The 20,965-nt window shown below is 37.0% G+C and overlaps 1 protein-coding gene across 3 annotated transcripts in view; it reads right to left on the reverse strand.

Moving 5' to 3' along the window:
- The window catches only part of LOC126480911 (centromere-associated protein E-like), a 588,622-nt gene that overhangs the window by 191,310 nt on the left and 376,347 nt on the right, over positions 1-20,965 (reverse strand). For all 3 annotated transcript variants that reach the window (XM_050104316.1, XM_050104317.1, XM_050104318.1), the window contains exon 15: positions 6,004-6,144. In XM_050104316.1, coding sequence (XP_049960273.1) covers positions 6,004-6,144 — 141 coding nt within the window. The remainder of the gene's footprint in view (positions 1-6,003; positions 6,145-20,965) is intronic.

The following is a 20,965-nucleotide window of genomic DNA, read 5'->3' on the forward strand; positions in this document are numbered from 1 at the left end:
CCTCTCTTATAGCTGACGAACAATGTCTCCTTCCTAGTCACCATGTGTAAATATATATCCTCACTCACAATTCCTTCTCCTTTGAAGGTATTACCTACAAACAAACCAGAGGTACAGCTATGGGCACTTGCATGGCACTATCCTATGCCAACCTATTCATGGCCCATCTAGAGGAATCCTTCCTAAACACCCAGAATCCCAAATCTTTCACCTAGTTCAGATTTACTGATGAAATCTTTAAGATCTGGATCGAGGGTGAGGACACCCTATCACATTCCTCCAGAACCTCAACAGATTCTCCCCATTCACTTCACCTGGTCCTACTCAACCCAATAAGTCACCTTCCCCAATGTTGACCTCCACCTCAAAGGTGGCTCTGTCCAAATCAAACCCTCCTACCACCAGCAATAGCTCCACATTGACAGTTGCTACCCATCCCATACCAAGAAGTCCCTTCTATACAACTTAGCCACCCACTGCCATCACATCCGTAGTGATGAGCATTTGCTCTATAAATATACCAAGGCTCTCACTGAGCCCTTAACAGACCATATTTATCCTCCCAGCCTTGTACAGAAATGTATCTCCCATGCCTTATGTTTCCAGTCACCCACAACCTCCCAAAGTCACACTGTCTGGCCACAGAGGAGCATTCACCTCATGACTCAGTAACACCCAGGACTGGAGCAACTGAATTACATTCTCTGTGAAGGTTTCAACTACCTCTCGTCATGCCCTGAAATTAGAAATATCCTCTCCACTACCCCTTCCGCCATCCACTGAACCTACACAATATCCCCGTTCATCCTACTTAGTCCCTGCTCGCAGCCCCTTGCCTCACAGCTCATATCCCTGTAATAGACCTAGATGCAAGACCTGTCCGAACATCCTCCTATCACCACCTACTCCAGTCTGGTGACAAGCATCACCTATCACCAAAGGCAGGGCTACCTGTGAAACTAATCATTTCATCTACAACCTAAGTTGCAACCACCATGCTGCATTCTTTGTGGCCATGACAACCAACAAGCTGTCAGCAGAGAAACAGCTGGACCACCCTGTCACTGATCACACCGCCCACCATGACATTCTTCATTTCAATGACTATTTCACAGCCTGTGCCATCTGGATTTTTCTCACCAGCACCAGCTTTTCTCAATTGTGGAGGTGGGATCTCTCCCCCTGCAATATATCCTACATTCCCACAACCCCCTTGGCCTCAACATTCATTAGTCATTGTCCTTACCCATCAGTCCCTTCCCTGTTCCCACTCCAGCACCACACAGCCCTCTATTCCACCAAAGCACTCAGTCAATATACTTCTCTCCTTTTCCACTAACCCTCCTCTCTCCCCAGTCCACTGCTTAACCTTTCAACTGCACCTAGCTGCCCTACCCTCTCCACCTCATCCCCACATGCTCCCACTAGCAGCACTCCACTGTTCCCCATCCCTATCCGTCTCTCCCTCCCCCTCCTTCCCACAGCCTCCTCCTTACCCCCACCTGGTTGTCTCTCCCATCACGCACTATTGCTCGTAGTCTGGCTCCAGTTGCCAGAAACTGTGGTCATGTGTGTGTTGCTGCACTTGTGTGATAGCATGTGTGTGTGTGTGTGTGTGTGTGTGTGTGTGTGTGTGTGTGTGTGTCATCTTTTTTCGACAAAGGCCTTGTTGGCCAAAAGCTCATTTTGTGACAATCTTTTTGTTATGCCTATCTGCAGCTCAGGGTGAATATCTGCTATAAGGTGAGTAGCAACTATCATTTTCATAACATTGTTACAGCCCATCCTTGACTTTCCATTGTCTGATTTTTCATCAGCTTTTGTGTGAATAGTTGAACAATGATTTTATATTAGTAGGTTCATTGGTAATAAAAGCATAAATACAAACTAATTATTGCTACTGTTAGTATGAGAGAAAGTACTGGATAGAAAACCACATTCACTGTAAAAATGAAACAATTAAAATAATTAAGAGAAGCACACCTGGAAGGAGCTGTCATAAATATTTACAAATAAAATGAAGCTTTCATAGTCTCCTGGACTACATCTTTCTGGATACAGAATATATTCTGGACAGGTACTATGCAAGTAAGTTATGGATGATGGCCTAATGCTGTGAACATCCATATTTACTGCAATCAGATTTTAAATTTCTTTATACTGTGATGCCACAGCAGATGGGTATGACACAGGCTCATAGATTTTATCTTGCATTGTGAGCAGAAACATTGGCAGCCTACAAAATAAGGATAATATTGTGGAGGCATTCTTATAATATTTCATTATATACAGCTGTGCATTGCTCTGTTGGAATAGCACTCCTGGAAGACCTGCAATGCAAGGCATCTAGTATGACTGCAGAGTGTGCAACACCTGATACTGATTTGTCATAGTCAGTAATATTATTACTAGAAGAGTAGGAGTGACAATGAGCCTTATGTAATGGAAATCCAGACCTGGAATAAAATAAGTGGGGTATGTGCAGTCAAATAGTCTATGCATTAGTTTAAACTTTGAATTAATAAAATACACAGAAATACAAGATAAAAGTTAAATGATTAATTTAATAACAAAGGTTCTGTTCTAATGCCTGTAATTGATTTAGATGACAGAATTATGTTGAATAAAGTTTATTCAAGAAAGGACATCTCAAATAAATGGGAAATGGTCCTACAATATTCAGTTAAAATGAACAGAAAATACCCTTACCAAATGCAGTAAAGTTACAATATGTGGGATATGAGATTGGTAGCAAAATTCCCAAACTAAATAGTCATCAAAGATTAATGAAAACTAAGTCCATTTCATGATCACGATACACAAAAGATTCAACAGCTAAAAATAGTTCAGCATTCAGCAAGATGATTCGAAAATTAACACATGCAGTGGAAACAATAGTAGTTCATACTCTGTCTATTCTCAGTTCCATAAATCAAGAGGCAAAAGTTAGAATCCTACTATGGGGCACATTCAGTCCTCTCAAAATATAAAGTCCCTTCAAAAGTTCAGAGTATTATAGCGGCTGTTCACCACCCAGAAAAGATCACCTATATGACTCAATCACCCATGCCAGTCTAGAAGGGTCTGCTTTCTTCCAGAACTCGACACCACATGTCTAGAATTGCTCCCTTTAGCTCTTCACTCAAGAAGTTCCAGTCTCCATTTGACTCCCATAGTCCCACTACTATCTGCTTTACCATTGGCTGAAAGCCATCCCCACCAAAAATACATCGTCCTTAAGCTCTATAGACATGATTTGATTCAGGTTGACCACTTACCAGACTAAACTAATATATTAAAACAACATTTAAAAAAAGAAATGTCTTAAACATTTGGTTACACACAGATCATTTACAATAAATAGAAGTAATAATTCACACTCAGATCATTTACAATAATCATAAGTAACAGACGGTTCAAAAAATAAATGAGCCAGTATTCTTGCACAAATGCACTCACATTGAATAACTACAGATTATTACTAAATATTATTTAAACAGTTATTTAATGCCTTCTTCACAGAAGTATCTTTCGATTCCCTTTTCAATCATGGTGTCCGCTAATACATGTGGTTGACCACTTTTAAACTAGCACAGCTTTTTAATAGCACTTGCGATCACCACTTAAATAATGTTACTGGCAAAATAGTTAACTGTTCATTAAATAAAAACACAAGTATGACAATATGTGAGGCATTCATACTCTATTCATCAGCTGTGCAAATGTGGAGAATACAATATTGTGGCAAACATTTGGGTAATAAAAAAGATATAGGAGACATGATAAATCAATAAATAAAGTAGATATAGATATGTATCTTTCAATGATGATAGCTACAATGCAATGCTATAATCTGTGATGTCATTTGTTGAAATTGCATGAAGCATTTAAAAGTTGTTAATTCAGAGGCTCATTGTGTAAATGTTTATTCACTGTGGAATATTAAATTCTATAGTTTTAAAGATACTGAAATGTTGTTGTGAGATTTGATGTGCATTTTTATGAGAATGTAAATGTTTTCATATTTGCATTAATATTTAAAGTGAGTTACTGTCAAATCTTAAAGAGCTGTAACTTAGCCATATTTAAGATTGCGTGAATCTCTGCCATTTCTTGGAAAAGCTGTCCAAATTCCAGGTTTAGGGATTTTTCCTATTTCTAGCCTTGTCCCTGCAACTGCATTTACTCATACCTGTCACCTTGCCAGAAGCAATCAGCTGATGCAGCATGCTCTGAGCCTTTGGGCCCATCAGCATTCAGCCGTAGATGAAATACACTTTATCTCATAGCAGTTCCAGGCAGCTGATTAGCACGCATCTTTGCTGTACTCCATACATTATTACAACAATTGAGCAAACTTTACATATAATGTACAGTCTCAGTGAGGAGTTTTATGAGGGCTATAAACCTTGTGAGATCATGTTTTGATTTTGAAAGTAGGACACTAAGTGAGGCAGCACAGCAGTTAAGACACTGAGCACACATTCCAGAGTAGTAGGTTTCAAATTATTGTCCAACCATTCAAAGCTGAATGTCAGGACAATTACTTTCAAAAGGGCATAGATGCTTTCCATGCATCCTTGTCCAAACAAGAATGTCTTTCATCTGTAATGGCAGTCACATCAACGGGACATTAAATCCTAAACTTCTAGAAGCAATACAAGATACTAGGTCTAGCACATTGTGCTGAGCTGTTATCAGCCCTTACATCACTTCTCAATGTAGCCTCTGTTATATAATGGTCTCCCAAGCCTGCACTACAATATTGTGGTTGAGTGTTGTTGCAAAGAAAATAAAGATTATTTCAGAAGACAGGAGACCTCCGGATGTGCACATACACAACTACAGCAAGTGTCCAGATACAAAACGTATTCACATTAAAGACACCTGTCACAACTGAATGTATTATTTCATACCATTAATTCAAATGATGCCATACTGTATATCTCACAGTGATCATCTCATGATAGGGTGTCAAACTTCTGGTATGTTAGTCAGGGTGACCATTGAGCAATTTCCACAGGTACTTCCTAACAGTACTAGTGGCACAAAATGACTGGGTTCTCAGTAATGGGCACTGTGTATACTGCAGATATATTTTATGTCTCACATAGCAGGGTTTCTAGTAGCACTACGTCTACAGTATAGCGTGTACATGTATGCACTCAGATGTCACAAAATGTTTCCACATTCTACCATACTTCCTAGTTTCTCATCAGCAGAGTGCATATAGGAGCACCAGAAATACTATTTGCAGCAACCTTCATAGTACCCAGCATCTAATGGCTTAGTTACACAAAAACAATTACATGAAAAGGATAGATTGCTACTCACAATGAAAGGATTGCCATACATTTAAGCTTTAAGCCAAAAGGCCTTCTTCTGAAGTAGAAAACACACACACATTCACACATGCATGGCCACTTTCTCTGGCTGCTGTGTCCAAACACATGGTCAGTGACAGTGGACACGTGTGAGTTGTGTGTATTTTTTCTACTTTGGAAGAAGGCATTTTGGCCAAAAGCTTAAATATATAGCAGACTTTTTGTTGCGCCTACTTGTGACTCAACATTTCCTCTATATGGCAAGTAGCAACCTAATTCTCTCCATAATATTTTTGTTATCCTGTCCTGGACTTTCCACTGTTTAATCACATAAAATGTAGTCAGAAATAGCATCAGGTACCAACAAAAAATGTAAATTTTCATGCCCAGAAAAATCATGTTCCAACTCAATGTAGAGTCAAACCAACAGCTTTCTGTTCAAGGCACAAACATTTTTTACTAAATAATCATTACCTGTGACTTTTAATCACTTGCTTGTGTCAATGTCTTATGTCCCATACATAAAGTTAGAACTGATTTTGATCATTACTTCTGAGCATGTGGTTTTGTTTTCACAACAGAGTACATTTAGGCTGTGATAGTGATTACCTTCACACATTCAATTGAACTTAATTCTAATTATCACTCCATGCAAAATATTTCACTGGATATGAGATACCTTTGTCATACTGAGTTCAATAAAGAACTCAGATAAAAAAAATCCCAGAAGACACAATTCCTGTTGTAGTATGTCATTTTGATAGTGGAGGCTGAGATTTGATTCCTTCAGATTCTTCACTGTATTTGCTTTTATCACCACCTCAAAATGAACATTGGTAGTTTAAAAGAATTTCTATTAACAAGCAAGGTATGCCCAGAAAGAAAGTACCATTTCATTCTACCATGACCCAGACAGTGTCTCTGATCTGCACATTCGCCCTCTTCTTTCTGGTTCACTGTCTTTCCACATATGCCATTATGGCCACACTGCACTGTGTTTACGTTAGTTACTGGTTGTTCAAAATGTTTAAGAGAATCTCTGAGCCCATCAACTGTGAAGTGCATTCTGCTATATGCTTTTTGATTGCAAAGAATGTTACACCAGCTTAAATACATCATCAACCTATACAGATCTACGGTGAAAATGTAGTGACTAATGGTATGATGAGAAAGTAGGTGAGACAATTCAATGATGGATAAACCAATTTATGTGGTGAAGCATGGAGTGGGTGGTCTTCTGTTGTCAATGACGGACTGGTTGAGAAAGTGAATGAGAAAATTTATGACAACTGACAGTTCACAATAAGGATATTTCCTGCTGGGTTTCCACAAATTTCAAAAACTGTTTTGTATGAGATTGTCACAAATTGCTAAAATTTTTGCAAACTATGTTCTTGTTGGGTTCTGAACATGCTTATGTATGTCCACAAAATAGATGACACGGCAATGCTTTGACATTCCTTACCAAATACAGTAATGAGGGAGCTGAATTCTTAAACAGAGTTGTGACCAGTGAAGAAACTTGGGATTTCATGTCACTCCAGAGTCAAAACAATAGTGATTGAGTAGGGGCACGCATGACCTCCAAAAAACAAAAAAATCAAAACAATGTTGTCAGCACAAATAACTGTGTGCTCAAATAATTGTGTACACTGTGTTCTGGGACAGACATGGCATTCTATTTGTTAAGTTCCTTCCCAGAGGGGAACCATCAATGTGGCATGATATTGTGAAACACTGAGAAAACTTTGACATGCAATTCAAAACAAAAGGCACAGAATGCTCAGTCAAGGCACAGAGTTGTTTCATGACAAAATACATCCCCATTCTGATGGTGTCACGCAAAACCTTATTCAACAATTTGATTGTGAGTAGTTAGATCAGTCATCGTACAGCCTTGATCTCACACCTTAATGGTACTTACTTCCCAGACATGCCCTGTATTTTGAAAACACAGCCAACATGAAACAGTTCTCACAAATTCATATTGATATATACATTGATCAATGAACAGTCACATATAAATACTGGGGATCAATCCATGCACAGAGTGCGAGAAAAATGACAATACATACAGAGAAATGTTTTCTATTCATAACAGAATAGTAAGATAGTGTCCGTAAAAAAAAAAAAGAATATATATATATATATATATATATATATATATATATATATATATATATACAGGCCTTTAAATATGTCTGCTTGTGTCTGTATGTGTGGATGGATATGTGCGTGTGTACGAGTGTATACCTGTCCTGTTTTCCCCCTAAGGTAAGTCTTTCCGCTCCCGGGATTGGAATGACTCCTTACCCTCTCCCTTAAAACCCACTTCCTTTCGTCTTCCCCTCTCCTTCCCTCTTTCCTGATGAGGCAACAGTTTGTTGCGAAAGCTTGAATTTTGTGTGTATGTTTGTGTTTGTTTGTGTGTCTATCGACCTGCCAGCGCTTTTGTTCGGTAAGTCACCTCATCTTTGTTTTTTTTTATATATATATATATATATATATATATATATATATATATATATATATATATATATATATATATATGGTTATAATAGAGGGAAACATTCCACGTAGGAAATATATATCTAAAAACAAAGATGATGTGACTTACCAAATGAAAGTGCTGGCAGGTCGACAGACACACAAACAAACACAAACATACACACAAAATTCAAGCTTTCGCAACAAACTGTTGCCTCATCAGGAAAGAGGGAAGGAGAGGGAACTCTTTAAATATGTCTGCTTGTGTCTGTATATGTGTGGATGGATATGTGTGTTTGTGCGAGTGTATACCCGTCCTTTTTTCCCCCTAAGGTAAGTCTTTCCGCTCCCGGGATTGGAATGACTCCTTACCCTCTCCCTTAAAACCCACATCCTTTCCCTCTCCTTCCCTCTTTCCTGATGAGGCAACAGTTTGTTGCGAAAGCTTGAATTTTGTGTGTATGTTTGTGTTTGTTTGTGTGTCTGTCGACCTGCCAGCACTTTCATTTGGTAAGTCACATCATCTTTGTTTATATATATATATATATATATATATATATATATATATATATATATATATATATATATATAGTTTGTAAATGTTGAAGTCTGCTTATAATGACACTTTATTTGCCAAAATCACAATTTTTTGTACAGTGATGACTAGTTTCAGCAAATTTGAATTGCTGTGCTCAAATCTGGAAGTATATGAAATGTCAGCTACAGGTAAATATTCGACTTGAATATGTAATATAGGACAACAGAGAAGGAAGAAAAGGAATTACATACCACATCAGTACAAGCAGTAGCATCCACAATGACCATTGTATGTAGGAAATTTGTCATAATCAATAATAACGTTACTGTAAGACAAAAAACAGGTGTCTACATAGAAAAATATCCCATTATGAATCAAATAATACAAGGTGTGTTTGTAACTGACATACCTCACAGTAAAGGTAATACTTTACACATTCCATGGCAATTAGAGAAATAAAATGTACATCAATTGTTACAAGCTGCTGATAGCAAGTACATCTAGACAGTACCATGTTAGACAACACAGCTCAATTGACAGTTGGAGGAAGACTGGCATACTGCTTGCAAAGTGCTAGAGTCTGACACATGGTAGCAATATACTTTACTCTAAAAAATTTTCATATATAAAGTAATATGCATACAAGTGCATATATATCATTAAAATCTGCTACCTAACAGTATACAGTGTTTTACAAAATTAAAAATGATGTAATATTTCATACAGAAAATCATAAAATGTAAAATCATTATATAAGAGAACTGCACACTGAGAACAGTAGATAGCATAATTTTATAACTTTTGGTAAATCATATTTTGGTAATCCATATGTGTTACATAAGCCATGTGAGATTACAATACTGACAAATACAATGAATATTTAAGGGGTATATACTGGAATATATTCCTGAGATTAGTTGTATAGGAACCAACAGTCACTGTGAAGAGTCTTAAACACTAAAAGTACATATTTTATGTCTTGGATTATTTGGCATCATATGTCATGAGATTAATTCTTTAATACCTTATGTCATGAAAGCAATTCTTAAGGTCCACAGGTTTTTGTCACATATTTCATTGTAAAATAAGATGCATGAACATTGGTACATGTCTGACATAATGTCAAATCTGTTGTATACTTTTCTATGTATCATTCCTATAATCTACCACATTACACAATAACGTCTAAATACTCCTTACAAACAATATTGTAATCTCAAATTATTATTTATATAACATTTAAAGTTTACCAAAATAAGATATACTGAAGTTATAATTACATTTTATAATATTCTGTATGAGATATTACACCATTCTTAATTTTGTAAAACATTTTATACTGTTACAAATATGTTGAATCATATTATTTTTTCATTCTTTTCTTTTTATACATGTAAGTTATATATAAACTGAATTACTTATAGACTGTGACAAAGACAAATCAATGAGTTGTTTTGTGGCAAGGATAGTGTTTTGATACTTCTGCATGAAAAAAGGAAAAATAAATGTGCTTTTCAATTTATTAATTCCCATATCTTCACCTGTTTGTTTCTATAAGTGGTAGCAGACAGACATATGATTAGATATATCGTACCAGTATTGTTTAAAAATATTTATTTCAACCATACATTAAAAAATGTTAAAAAAAGTTATTAGGAAAGCAAAGTTTACTCATACATTCACAACAACCATACCTGTCTGCACATTATTTTGCCCACCACTGAGATAATGCATCAAGAGTTTTGGAGCAGACAAGAGGAATTTGCATGAGCAGCGGAGGAGCAATTGTGCATCAGGATTGTTAAAATAAGGACTATGCACAATGGAATTAATGTGAAACAGTATGTAACTTGGTTTATGAATATTGATCTTTAGATGTATTGACACTGGAGGTCTTTTGATATTGGTTCAAGATATGCGCACACATTTATAAATTAACTTCCAATTTCTTTCAGCTATTCCTTCCAATCAATTTTTTTCAATTATTCAAGCAGCAATTATCAATCAGTTTCCATTATTTGCCCACCCACATATACCACAATTCAATGGTGACTGTTTAAAGGATGGTGCTGAGTGAAATATGAACAGACCTTTCAATTGCTGAGATAAAAAAATTGAGATAAATGATTCATTTTATTGTTACAAGAAACTAAGGAAACTTTTATTGTTACATGTCTGTGAGATTGGGAGTAAGAAAAAGATTGAACGAGCAAATTAAAATTAAATTCTGCCTACAAATAGGACGTGCCAGGAATGCTGATTTCTGTGACAAAAGGTAGGAATCTGCTATACTGTATGTTTATATGGCCGTGCTTGGTACCACCTCTCTGGCAGTAGATAATTTCTTTTCCTTCCAATTAATATCCTTTATGGAAAGTGCATTTCTACGGAAAAGACAAAATTTTGTACAAATTCATCACTCTATAAGACTGTGTCAGATAATAATCAGGTTCATTAATGAATATGCAGCTAAATCTGCTTTAACTGAACAGTACCAATACACACAAAATTTCACTTCTGAAAAAAAATTTATTCATAATTTTGTTAAAAACTTTTCACAATGGAGTCAAAGGAAATGGCCATAGTTGAAAATTCATTACAAAAGCAATATGCCAAGATGTCAGAAAACCAAGCTTGGCAACAGTTGAAGGTAACGTGCCAACTCGTGAACTGGCCGATGGCAACAAAAACAACGAGGTTGGCATCCCACTATCAAAAAATGATGACACTTGTAATATAAATAATTGCGATGTCACGTTTAAGACAATGTCTTAGTTCTCACTGGGAAACATTTTTTCAAATAGTGAAACTGAAGGGCACAACAGCAAAAAGTCCTTTGATTACTTGCTCACAACACTGCCGACACAAGAACAGGAAACAATTAGGAAAAAAATTTAGATCTCATGCAACAAATAACCCAACAGTTTACAAAACAACAGGAAAATGCAACACAACAACTTAAGGGTGTAGGACAACATTTTACACAGCAAAATAAGGTATTTAATGATTTCAGGAATAGTATTAGTCAACAGTTCAGTGAGGTGAGCAAAACTATATGGACCGAATTATGTCATGAACAATCCAGGAAGTTGACAGAGCTAGTTAAACCAATGAAACAAGAAATAATTACTGACATGTCTCACAATATAAATATGTTAACGGAAAGAGTATCATCCATAGCCATATTAAAACAACAATGCTTAGCCTTGCATGAATCACACTTGTAAACAAATAAACAAACTTGTAAGCACAACTCGCCACACTGTAACTGATATCAGAGGCACACAGCACATGCACACTGGGTAGCAAGCTAGTCAACAAATCACAAGTGCATGTGTGCCAGACAGGCACAGCTGGGGGTGTTGGAGTGCCCAAAACAAACAAACCTGGTGAGCTACAGTCCACACAAGCATCTGTAAAGCATATTGAATAAACAACATAGAAAATTAAGGGATAGTCTATACTACAGCTAAAACTATTTACACAATACACACATACAAAGATAAACTAAGGGATTATATATAAAGGAAATGGATGCTAAACTATGAGATATTTACTTAAGCTATGCTGCTATACACATCATACCTATATATATGTACAATATTTACAAATTTAATTACTGAAATTGCACACACTAGTTATACCTGATGGACAAGAAAAGTCCTGCTGCAGACAAACAAGCAAGTGCAATATAAGTAGCAAACTGAATAAGAGGTCACACCACACCTATAATACACTTTATCTTTCAGATTTATAAGGTAAGTAGAGTTGCACACACGACATTAAATAAGTTTTGTGATAGCATGACTGCTCACTGAAGTGAATGAATACATGGTTCAATATATGAAAAAGGTATTAGTAGCCATCGAGCTGCTATACATTTCTCTATGAAGATTTAGTTTTACATAAGTATTAAGTGCTTTTGTTCCAGTGAATGATGCATTGACTCATCCTAAAGTGAAGAAAGATAAATGCTTGTCAAGTGTTAGGTACCATATAAACATAACAAAGGACCACGCCACAACTTTATGATACATATGAATGTGATAGTGTTAAAGAATGTGAAGAAGAAAACAGTTGCAGTACATCACATATCACGATGCTGAACTAAGGTTGAGCACAACCAAATAATCAAGGGGTTGAAACCTAACTACTGTGAGTATCAACTATAATGAGAATGTCAAACACTTGATTTACAAAGAAATTTTTTTGCATGTTTGTTACTTATGAAAACACTGTTTTACACTCATTAAACGTAACACATCATATTAATGATACAACTCTGTAAACTGCAGCACATAGAATGGTTATTCTTTATGTAATGAACATAACAAGTAAATACTGAGTTGCACTTTTAAACACTGCGTAAGTATTTGATATGATTGGTATCATCAGATTTGAGTCATGTTTATAAACAACAAACTATTTAGTTCTTGGGATCATGGTTAAGTCTATTAATGAGATTTAACTGGGCACATAAATTTCCTCAACCCTGTAGTGTGTAGATCCTTCCTGGAGAGCGCTAGAGGGGCGAGGCCATGTGTAGTTATCTGAGCGGCATGTAGTATCTATTGTAGCGACTTTTGTTTACTTCTTTAATTCTTTGGAATTGATAAATATGCTCTTACAAGAATTCAAGGCAAATTGAAATGAAATGTATATCAGTTTATGCCATAAATGAAAATAGAATCTGTTATTGTATGAATATTATACGAAGAATGTATAACCAAATGAGAGTAAAATGTGTACTCATATAATTGGAATTAAATAATGTAACGAAAATGAAAGCAAAATGACAAGCAGTGACATTATATATAAAAAGGGGAGAGAATATATCACAGACTATTATGCATATAAGCGATGATAATGACATGTCATCAAATGAATAGGATAAGTGTAGTTTGTAATTGTATTTGTAGTTTTTTATGTTATGTATATGGTATGTGGAAAGGACACTACAGAAACTTTATGTAATGCAACTGTATGAAAGACGCTAAAAAAGAAAATGCAAAAATGTAAATAACCTGGCTGTAAAGTGTTAAGTGTGCAAGAGATATATGCAAGTGTGCGTGTGATAAACTAAAGATGGCAATACTTTGTGTAACATGAATTTCCTGTTGTCAACAACATCGTAAAAGCAGCAAGAAACTTACCTTGTTCACAGATGTATGCACAGCTGGTGTCCCCACTGAATAAGTGAGAATGACAAGGTGAAATAAGTTCCTTGGGCTGCTGATATGGAAACCAGTTGTCACTGCATCAAAGATTTCACAAAGGATCACACTGCTGAACATGAGCTTCATGAATTTATGCAGTGAAAGCTACTGTAAGCACATGACATGGACACTCTGGCCTTGTACTAAACATGTGAGTGCAAACTGGGATGATAATGGACGTTGTGCTGTGTGTGCATGCTTCGCAAGCTAAACACTGTGCAGATGCTCATTGACAACAGTGGGACTATATGGTTACAGCAAGCACTTTATTAAGAGACAAAACTTATGTATGTAAGTGTGAAAGGAATCTGACATGCCCATATAAACTGATAACCACTTAGGATAACTCCAATGGCCAAAAATAACAGCTATGCCTATTCCATATGACGTCAGTGCGCAGTGGGGGGGCAATTATTTGAATCATATTATTTTATGTTCATTTCTTTTTACACATGTAAGCTACAGGTAAACTGAATGACGTATATAGACCATGACAAAGATAAATTAACGAGTTGATTTGTGGCAAGGATAATTTCATCTGCATGAAAAAAAGGAAGAACAAATATGCTCTTCAATTTAATAATTCCTGTATCTTCACCTGTTTGTTTCTACAAGTGGTAGCAGGTCGTACCAGTATTGTTTAAAAATGTGTATTTCAACCATACATTCAAAAGTGTTATAAAAAGTTATTAGGAAATCAAAATTTATTCATACATTCATGATGACCACACCTGTCTGTTCATCATATCACCTGCCGCCAAGATCCTGCATCACGAGGTTCGGAGCAGACAAGAGGAATTTGCACGAGCAGCAGAGGAGCAATCCTGCATTGGCATTGTTATAATACGGACGATACACAGTGGAATTAATTTGAAGCAGTATGTAACTTGAATTACGAATATTGTCCTTAAATGTATTGACATTGAAGGTCTGTTGATATCGGTACCAGTTAAAGTTCACCCACAATATGTGCACAGATTTATAAATTACCTTCCAATTTCTTTCAACTATTCCTTCCAAGCAACTTTTTTCCAATTATTCAATCAGCACTTATTAATCACTTTCTGTTATTTGTCTGTCCATATATGTTGCTATTCACACAGCAAATTTTTGTGGTACATACAAGCTTGTATGAACATTACTTTACATAAGCAAGAATTATTAGTGTGAATTAGACTGCCACTGGGTGTCGGACTCAAGCACCTTGAGATATGTTTATGAGCTGTATGCTGATCTTACTCCAACTGTTAACTTGGCTATGTCTATATCTAACATGGTACTGGATAAATGACTTAATATCAACAACTTGTAACACTTGATGTACATTTTATTTCTCTAATTTCCATTGAACATTATGTAATATTATCTTTACTGTGAGGTACGTCACTTACGAACACACCTTGTATTATTTTATTTATGATTGTGGATATTTTTCTACATGGTGCCCTATTTTGTATCTTACAGTAAATTATTATCGATTAGAAAAATGTCTCAATTTTTAATGGTCAGTGTAGATGCTACTGCTTGTACTAATGAGGTATGTAATTCTTTTACTTGTTTCTCCATTATATTACATTACATATTGAAGTTGAATGTTCACCTGTAACTCACATCTCATGTATTTTAAGATTTAAAAGTAGAAATTCAAATTTGCTTAACCACTCATCACTGTACAAACAACTGTGATCCAGAAAATAAAGTGTTTATATCGGAAGACTTCAACATTTAAAATTACAGATTGCCTCCTAAAGGACTAACTATGTTAGCTAATTGAAATATGATTTCCTCCAATTGAGAGTAAAGACAACAAAAAGATTTATGAGGAGCTTGTATGAGAGAATGATAGTGAAGAAATTTAGCTGTTAACTAATACATAAGCAACTCAGAGACTAGTAAATGAGATGAACCTCCACAAAAACATTTGTCAGTTGCAGTCAGGGTACATGTGACTAGAAAACATGAGTAAACATATTTTAAAAAGTATCATAGTTTGCACTGAACAAGCAAAGAGCAATGTAAATATAAAATAATATTGTTGGGAAACAACTATAAGCAGTTACAGGGGGAAATGGCAAAAAGGGAAGACTGCATGCAAGTATTAATTAGGCAATATAATTCCACTACAGTTACATCAAATTAAACACACTCTTGTCATCTTCTGCTTATTTTAAGAGTAAACATGTAAATCATTATTTAATAATACACAAATTGCTGTATTCAAATTTGTGATGCTCTGGTTTACAACCCTCTTTTACAGTTTCTAATGTTAAGTGTGCAGCAGCCTCTTCCTGGTGTTTTAAATGTTACTAACATTTTTTAAAAAATTTTTTTTAAAATGAGTATCTACAAATATGCACAGAAAAACACTATAGCATTTCAGTGTTACGTTATATACGAATAAGGTAATAGAAATATATCTAAAAACAAAAATGATGAGACTTACCAAACAAAAGCGCTGGCAGGTCGATAGACACACAAACAAACACAAACATACACACAAAATTCAAGCTTTCACAACAAACGGTTGCTTCATCAGGAAAGAGGGAAGGAGAGGGAAAGACGAAAGGATGTGGGTTTTAAGGGAGAGGGTAAGGAGTCATTCCAATCCCGGGTGCGGAAAGACCTACCTTAGGGGGAAAAAAGGACAGGTATACACTCGTACACACACACACACACACACACACACACACACACACACACACACACACACACAGACACAAGCAGACATTTGTAAAGGCAAGAGTTCACTCTTTGCTTTTACAAATGTCTGCTTGAATTTTGTGTGTATGTTTGTGTTTGTTTGTGTGTCTATCGACCTGCCAGCACTTTTGTTTGGTAAGTCTCATCATCTTTGTTTTTAGATATATTTTTCCCACATGGAATGTTTCCCTCTATTATATTCATAATTTAATTACTTATTTATTTATTTATTGATTTATTTAACCTGGCAAGATTAGGGCCATCAGGCCCTCTCTTACATCTAACCAGGCATTCTACTTATTTTACATTCATACATTTTAGTAGGAATGTTAAACTACATCTAGTACAAAAAGTGAAATAAACAATTAGAAAGGTACACCTGGAAAAATACATACATATAGAGTTTATATTCGTAGATCATAAGTACTGTTATAATTAGACATTATTGAAGAGACAAATTTTAGATAGGAGTGCTGGCAGCAGGGAGTATGAGGGAGACTCATGGAGAAGGGAGAAGAAGAATAGACATGATGAAACATAATTAAGGAAATATAAAGGAAAAGAAGATTGCCTGGCTAATAGGGATATATGAAGGGGAAGGCATCTCAGGAGCAAGATAGGAGACGCTAGCTTTGCTATTTGACAGATGAGAGGATTGGCCTGGTACATTAATTTTGTGGAGAATTTTATGATGATGATAGTAGGAAATGCTTCAACTTCTTCTTAAAAGCAGCAGGAGATTGAATTTTGCGCAAGGTAAGGGGCAGTTTGTTCCAGAGGCAGACAGCGGCAACTGAGAAGGAGTTTGCAAAAGTTTTTGTTTTGTGAGTGGGCACAGTTAGGATACGAAATAAGAGTGACCTCGTGTTTCGATTATGATGGCATGACAGGTTTTTAATCTCTGAAGCAAGGTACTGGGGTGCTTGTGCGACGAGGAGTCTGTGAAGTAGACATAGAGTGTGGTAGTCACGCAATTTGTCCAGCCGCAGCCACTTTAGCTCGGAGTATGAAGCACTAACATGATCATATCGGCGAATGTTGCAGGTGTAATGCACACAGGCATTCATGGTTAGCTCTAGCCGTCTTTTGTTTTCACTACTCGTGCCTTGTTGAATCACATCACAATAGTGGAGGTTCGGTAGAACGAGTGCTTGCACGAGCTGGCGTTTCAAGTCCTGTGGAAATATGTTCCGAAACTTTTTCAGAGCATAGAGACAATCAGATGTCTTTCGGAACATTGCAACTGTATTCTCCACCCAGTTGAGATGCTCATCCAAAGTTACACCCAAGTTCTTCACTGTTTTCTGATATGGTATTGGAGTACCGTCGAGCAGAATAGGAGGTAGCTGTTCGCGGAAATCTGAACGTATTAATTTCTGATGGGCTATTAAGATTACTTGCGTCTTTTTTGCATTTAGTTTAAGCCCCAGCCTTTTCGCCCATGTCACTACTGGAGACAGATCATCATTCATCTGAGCCATTGCAGTGTTTACGTCTTCAGGTCTGACGCTTAGGTAGAGCTGGAGGTCGTCGGCATAGAAATGATATTTACAGGAGGACAGAACCGACGAAATATCGTTGACATATAAAGAAAACAAAAGTGGTCCTAAGACTGATCCTTGTTGCACTCCCGAGGAAACATGTTTCCAGGAAGATTTTTCATTTACGCAGACAACACATTGCTGTCTGTCTTTTAAGTAGCTTTCAAACCATCTCATTGCACTATCAGAGAAATTAAGCTGTTGCATTTTTCTGAGCAATATGTCAAAGTTAACAGTGTCAAAACCTTTGCTGAAGTCCAGTAGCGTCAATATTGTTGCCTTTCGATTGTCGATGGCACATTTCAGGTCATCTGTTACTTTAATTAGAGCAGTGTTTGTGCTGTGATGTTTACGGAAACCGGATTGAAATTTGTCATATAGGCTGAATTCATGCAAGTGTTCAGTGATTTGGTCATGAACAATATATTCGAGTGCTTTGGAAACAGCAGGCAGTATGCTAATTGGTCGGTAATCACTAGGCAGTTGCGGGTTTTCGATCTTAGGGATGGGTCAAATTATGCTTCTTTTCCATGCAGTGGGGTATATTCCATTCACGAGGGAAAAATTAAATATGTCTGTTAAGACAGGTACTAAGATATCGGCAACATTCTTAATCATGGTTATACTGATACTGTCGTTGCCTATTGCATCAGAAGAGATTCTCATTATTGCTTTTCTTGCTGTATTTGTTGTTACATGTTTTAGATGAAAGCTATTGTTGTTAGTTATCCTGTTTGGGGATTCTTGTGGACGGTAATTATCAGCCATGCTGGTATTCAGAGGTGCAGAGAAGAATTCATTTAATTCGTTAGCTGACACATGAAAAGTAGTTTCCGATTTTGCCTTTCCGACCCCCAAGCTACGGAGATTCTTCCATAGAGTCGTGGGCGTCAGATTGCTGCATACAAGGGAGCGAGCATGCCTGATTTTAGCATTGCGAATGCATTGTTTCACTCTGTTCCGTAGCTTTCTGTATTCTTCGAAACGCTCGGGTTTTGGATCTGCCTTGAAACACCTGTGGACAGCATCCCTATTAGTCATCATTTGATGTAATTCAGCTGTCAGCCATGGAGCAGGAGATTTTCTTACACGGATTGTGCACACAGGTGCATGTTTGTCATAGAGGGCAGTGAGTTTATCACCAAGTTCATTAATTTTGCCGTCGATTGTAGGTTCTCTGATTATTTGATGCCATGAGATTTCTGAGCAATCGGCTGTTAGAGCGTCAAGGTCAATACGTTTCATGTTCCTACAAGTTATGTAACGCGATTTGATCCTTGGGGGCTGTACAGAGTAGGCCAGGAATATTACATCATGTGCTGAGAGGCCAGGAGCCGATGTTTGACCAACACCTCTTACTTTGTCAGTCTGTTTCATTGCGATTACATCTATAAGAGTATGACTGTGCGCCTTATGGTGTGTAGGTTGTAATGGAAGAATGTTCATGCTATTGCAACTAAACAATCTTCTTAGGTTTATTGCGGAGGGAGTGTCTCTTAGCAGGTCTACGTTCAAGTCACCCATTACGATGACATGTTCGTATTGACACTGGAGTGAATGTAATTCCGACTGGAAGGAACTCATTAAGTTTATTTTTGGTGGCTTGTACACGATGCCAGTCAAGAATTTCCGACTTTGTATATTTATTTCAATGAACATGAATTCAGCCTCTTTTTCTTCAGCAGGATTTGACGTACATAAGACTTTCGCTTTGAGATCTGTTCGTATATATGCGCCGACCCCGCCACCTCGCTTTTTTGATCTGTCTGCCCTAAGAAATGTGTACCCCGGGAGATGAATAGATGCAGAGGATATGTGTGGTTTCAGCCACATTTCGGATAAGAGGATTACGTGGTAGTTTAGTTGGTTGAAGAGGAGGCTAAGTTCTTCGTAATGTGCAGGTAAAGACTGGATGTTGCAGTGAGCTGCTAAAAGCTCTGACGCGTTCCGCTGAGCAGCCTGGAGTAGGGTGGCAGACTGGTTTGTCCCTTTGTTAGGCACTACCTGCCGCGAGGGGCACTGGCCGGTGCTTCCGCCAAGTGACATAACACAGGGGTGTCCGAGATTTTGCGCGCCCTGTTTGTGACTCCGCGAGTGCCGAAAGAAAGGCGACTGCAAGAGATTTCCTGAGGTTGTGGGAGCATAGAAAATGGATTAGTGGTATTCGGTGCAAGGAGAATATGACCAATAATAGTGACGGCCATGTGTCACTGTGTATCCTATGTCGTAAGAGGAGAAATGTAAGGTAATAGAAAGTGAGAACAACATAATTAAGATGAAATTCACGTGATAAAAGAAAGGTACAATAAATTGTGGCACTGCAACATTCAATCAGTTTGGAATTAGCTTTAAAGTAAAGTAAATAATTGGAACTACCAATCAGTATGTCATGAGTGATAGTAGCAAATGCAGTTTCTGTATATGCTTAGTTTTAAGGATATTTTCTGAGGAGTCATAGGGTTAAGTTTTGTTTCAAAAAGTTCCAGATGATGACCAAAACAGTGAGTTAAAATGCCACCTGATAACTGAAGGGTGATGTTGAGCATAAGAAATAACTAGGTGGAACCATTTGCTGAGGAAAAATTTGTTAAGATTAGTAAGTAATGGTTCAGTGGGGCCGTGGCTGTGTGTGTAAATGAGAGAAGACAACTCAGTAACCTGTAAAAAATAGTAATCAGTTGAGTAAAGAATTAGACAGAAAATTACATGGTAAATGAGAGGATGTGCAGAGTGTATGTAAGAGCTGAGCGAGGTTATGATGTCTGCTGAAGATTCATCAAGATGGGAGAATTTGATTGAACTAGTTGTAGTGGTGATTCCTGTTAGGAAGCAAGACAGTCTATTACACTAAACCTAGATAATGATGTCTGCTTCTACGAATGCATTCAGTGAATCTTGTGGCTTAAGCTGAACTAGTATAAGAGAAAGACTAAGTGTACTGTGTATAACTGTGGTGTGTAAATGTATCTCCAGATTTCTTCAGGGGCACCATAAGAAAAAATCTGGAATGATTTTCTACAAGAAGGAGGCATGTTGTGCTGCAAAACAATGTTCTTGGCATGACGGGGGAAGATTAAGACATCTCCTTTAGCTAATACAGTGGGTCGCATAAGTAGGTCAGACCAGAATTTTATTGTATCATGGGCTACTTGCACGTTA

The sequence above is a fragment of the Schistocerca serialis genome, chromosome 5 (assembly GCF_023864345.2).
Source record: "Schistocerca serialis cubense isolate TAMUIC-IGC-003099 chromosome 5, iqSchSeri2.2, whole genome shotgun sequence".
Classification (NCBI taxonomy): Eukaryota; Metazoa; Arthropoda; class Insecta; order Orthoptera; family Acrididae; genus Schistocerca; species Schistocerca serialis.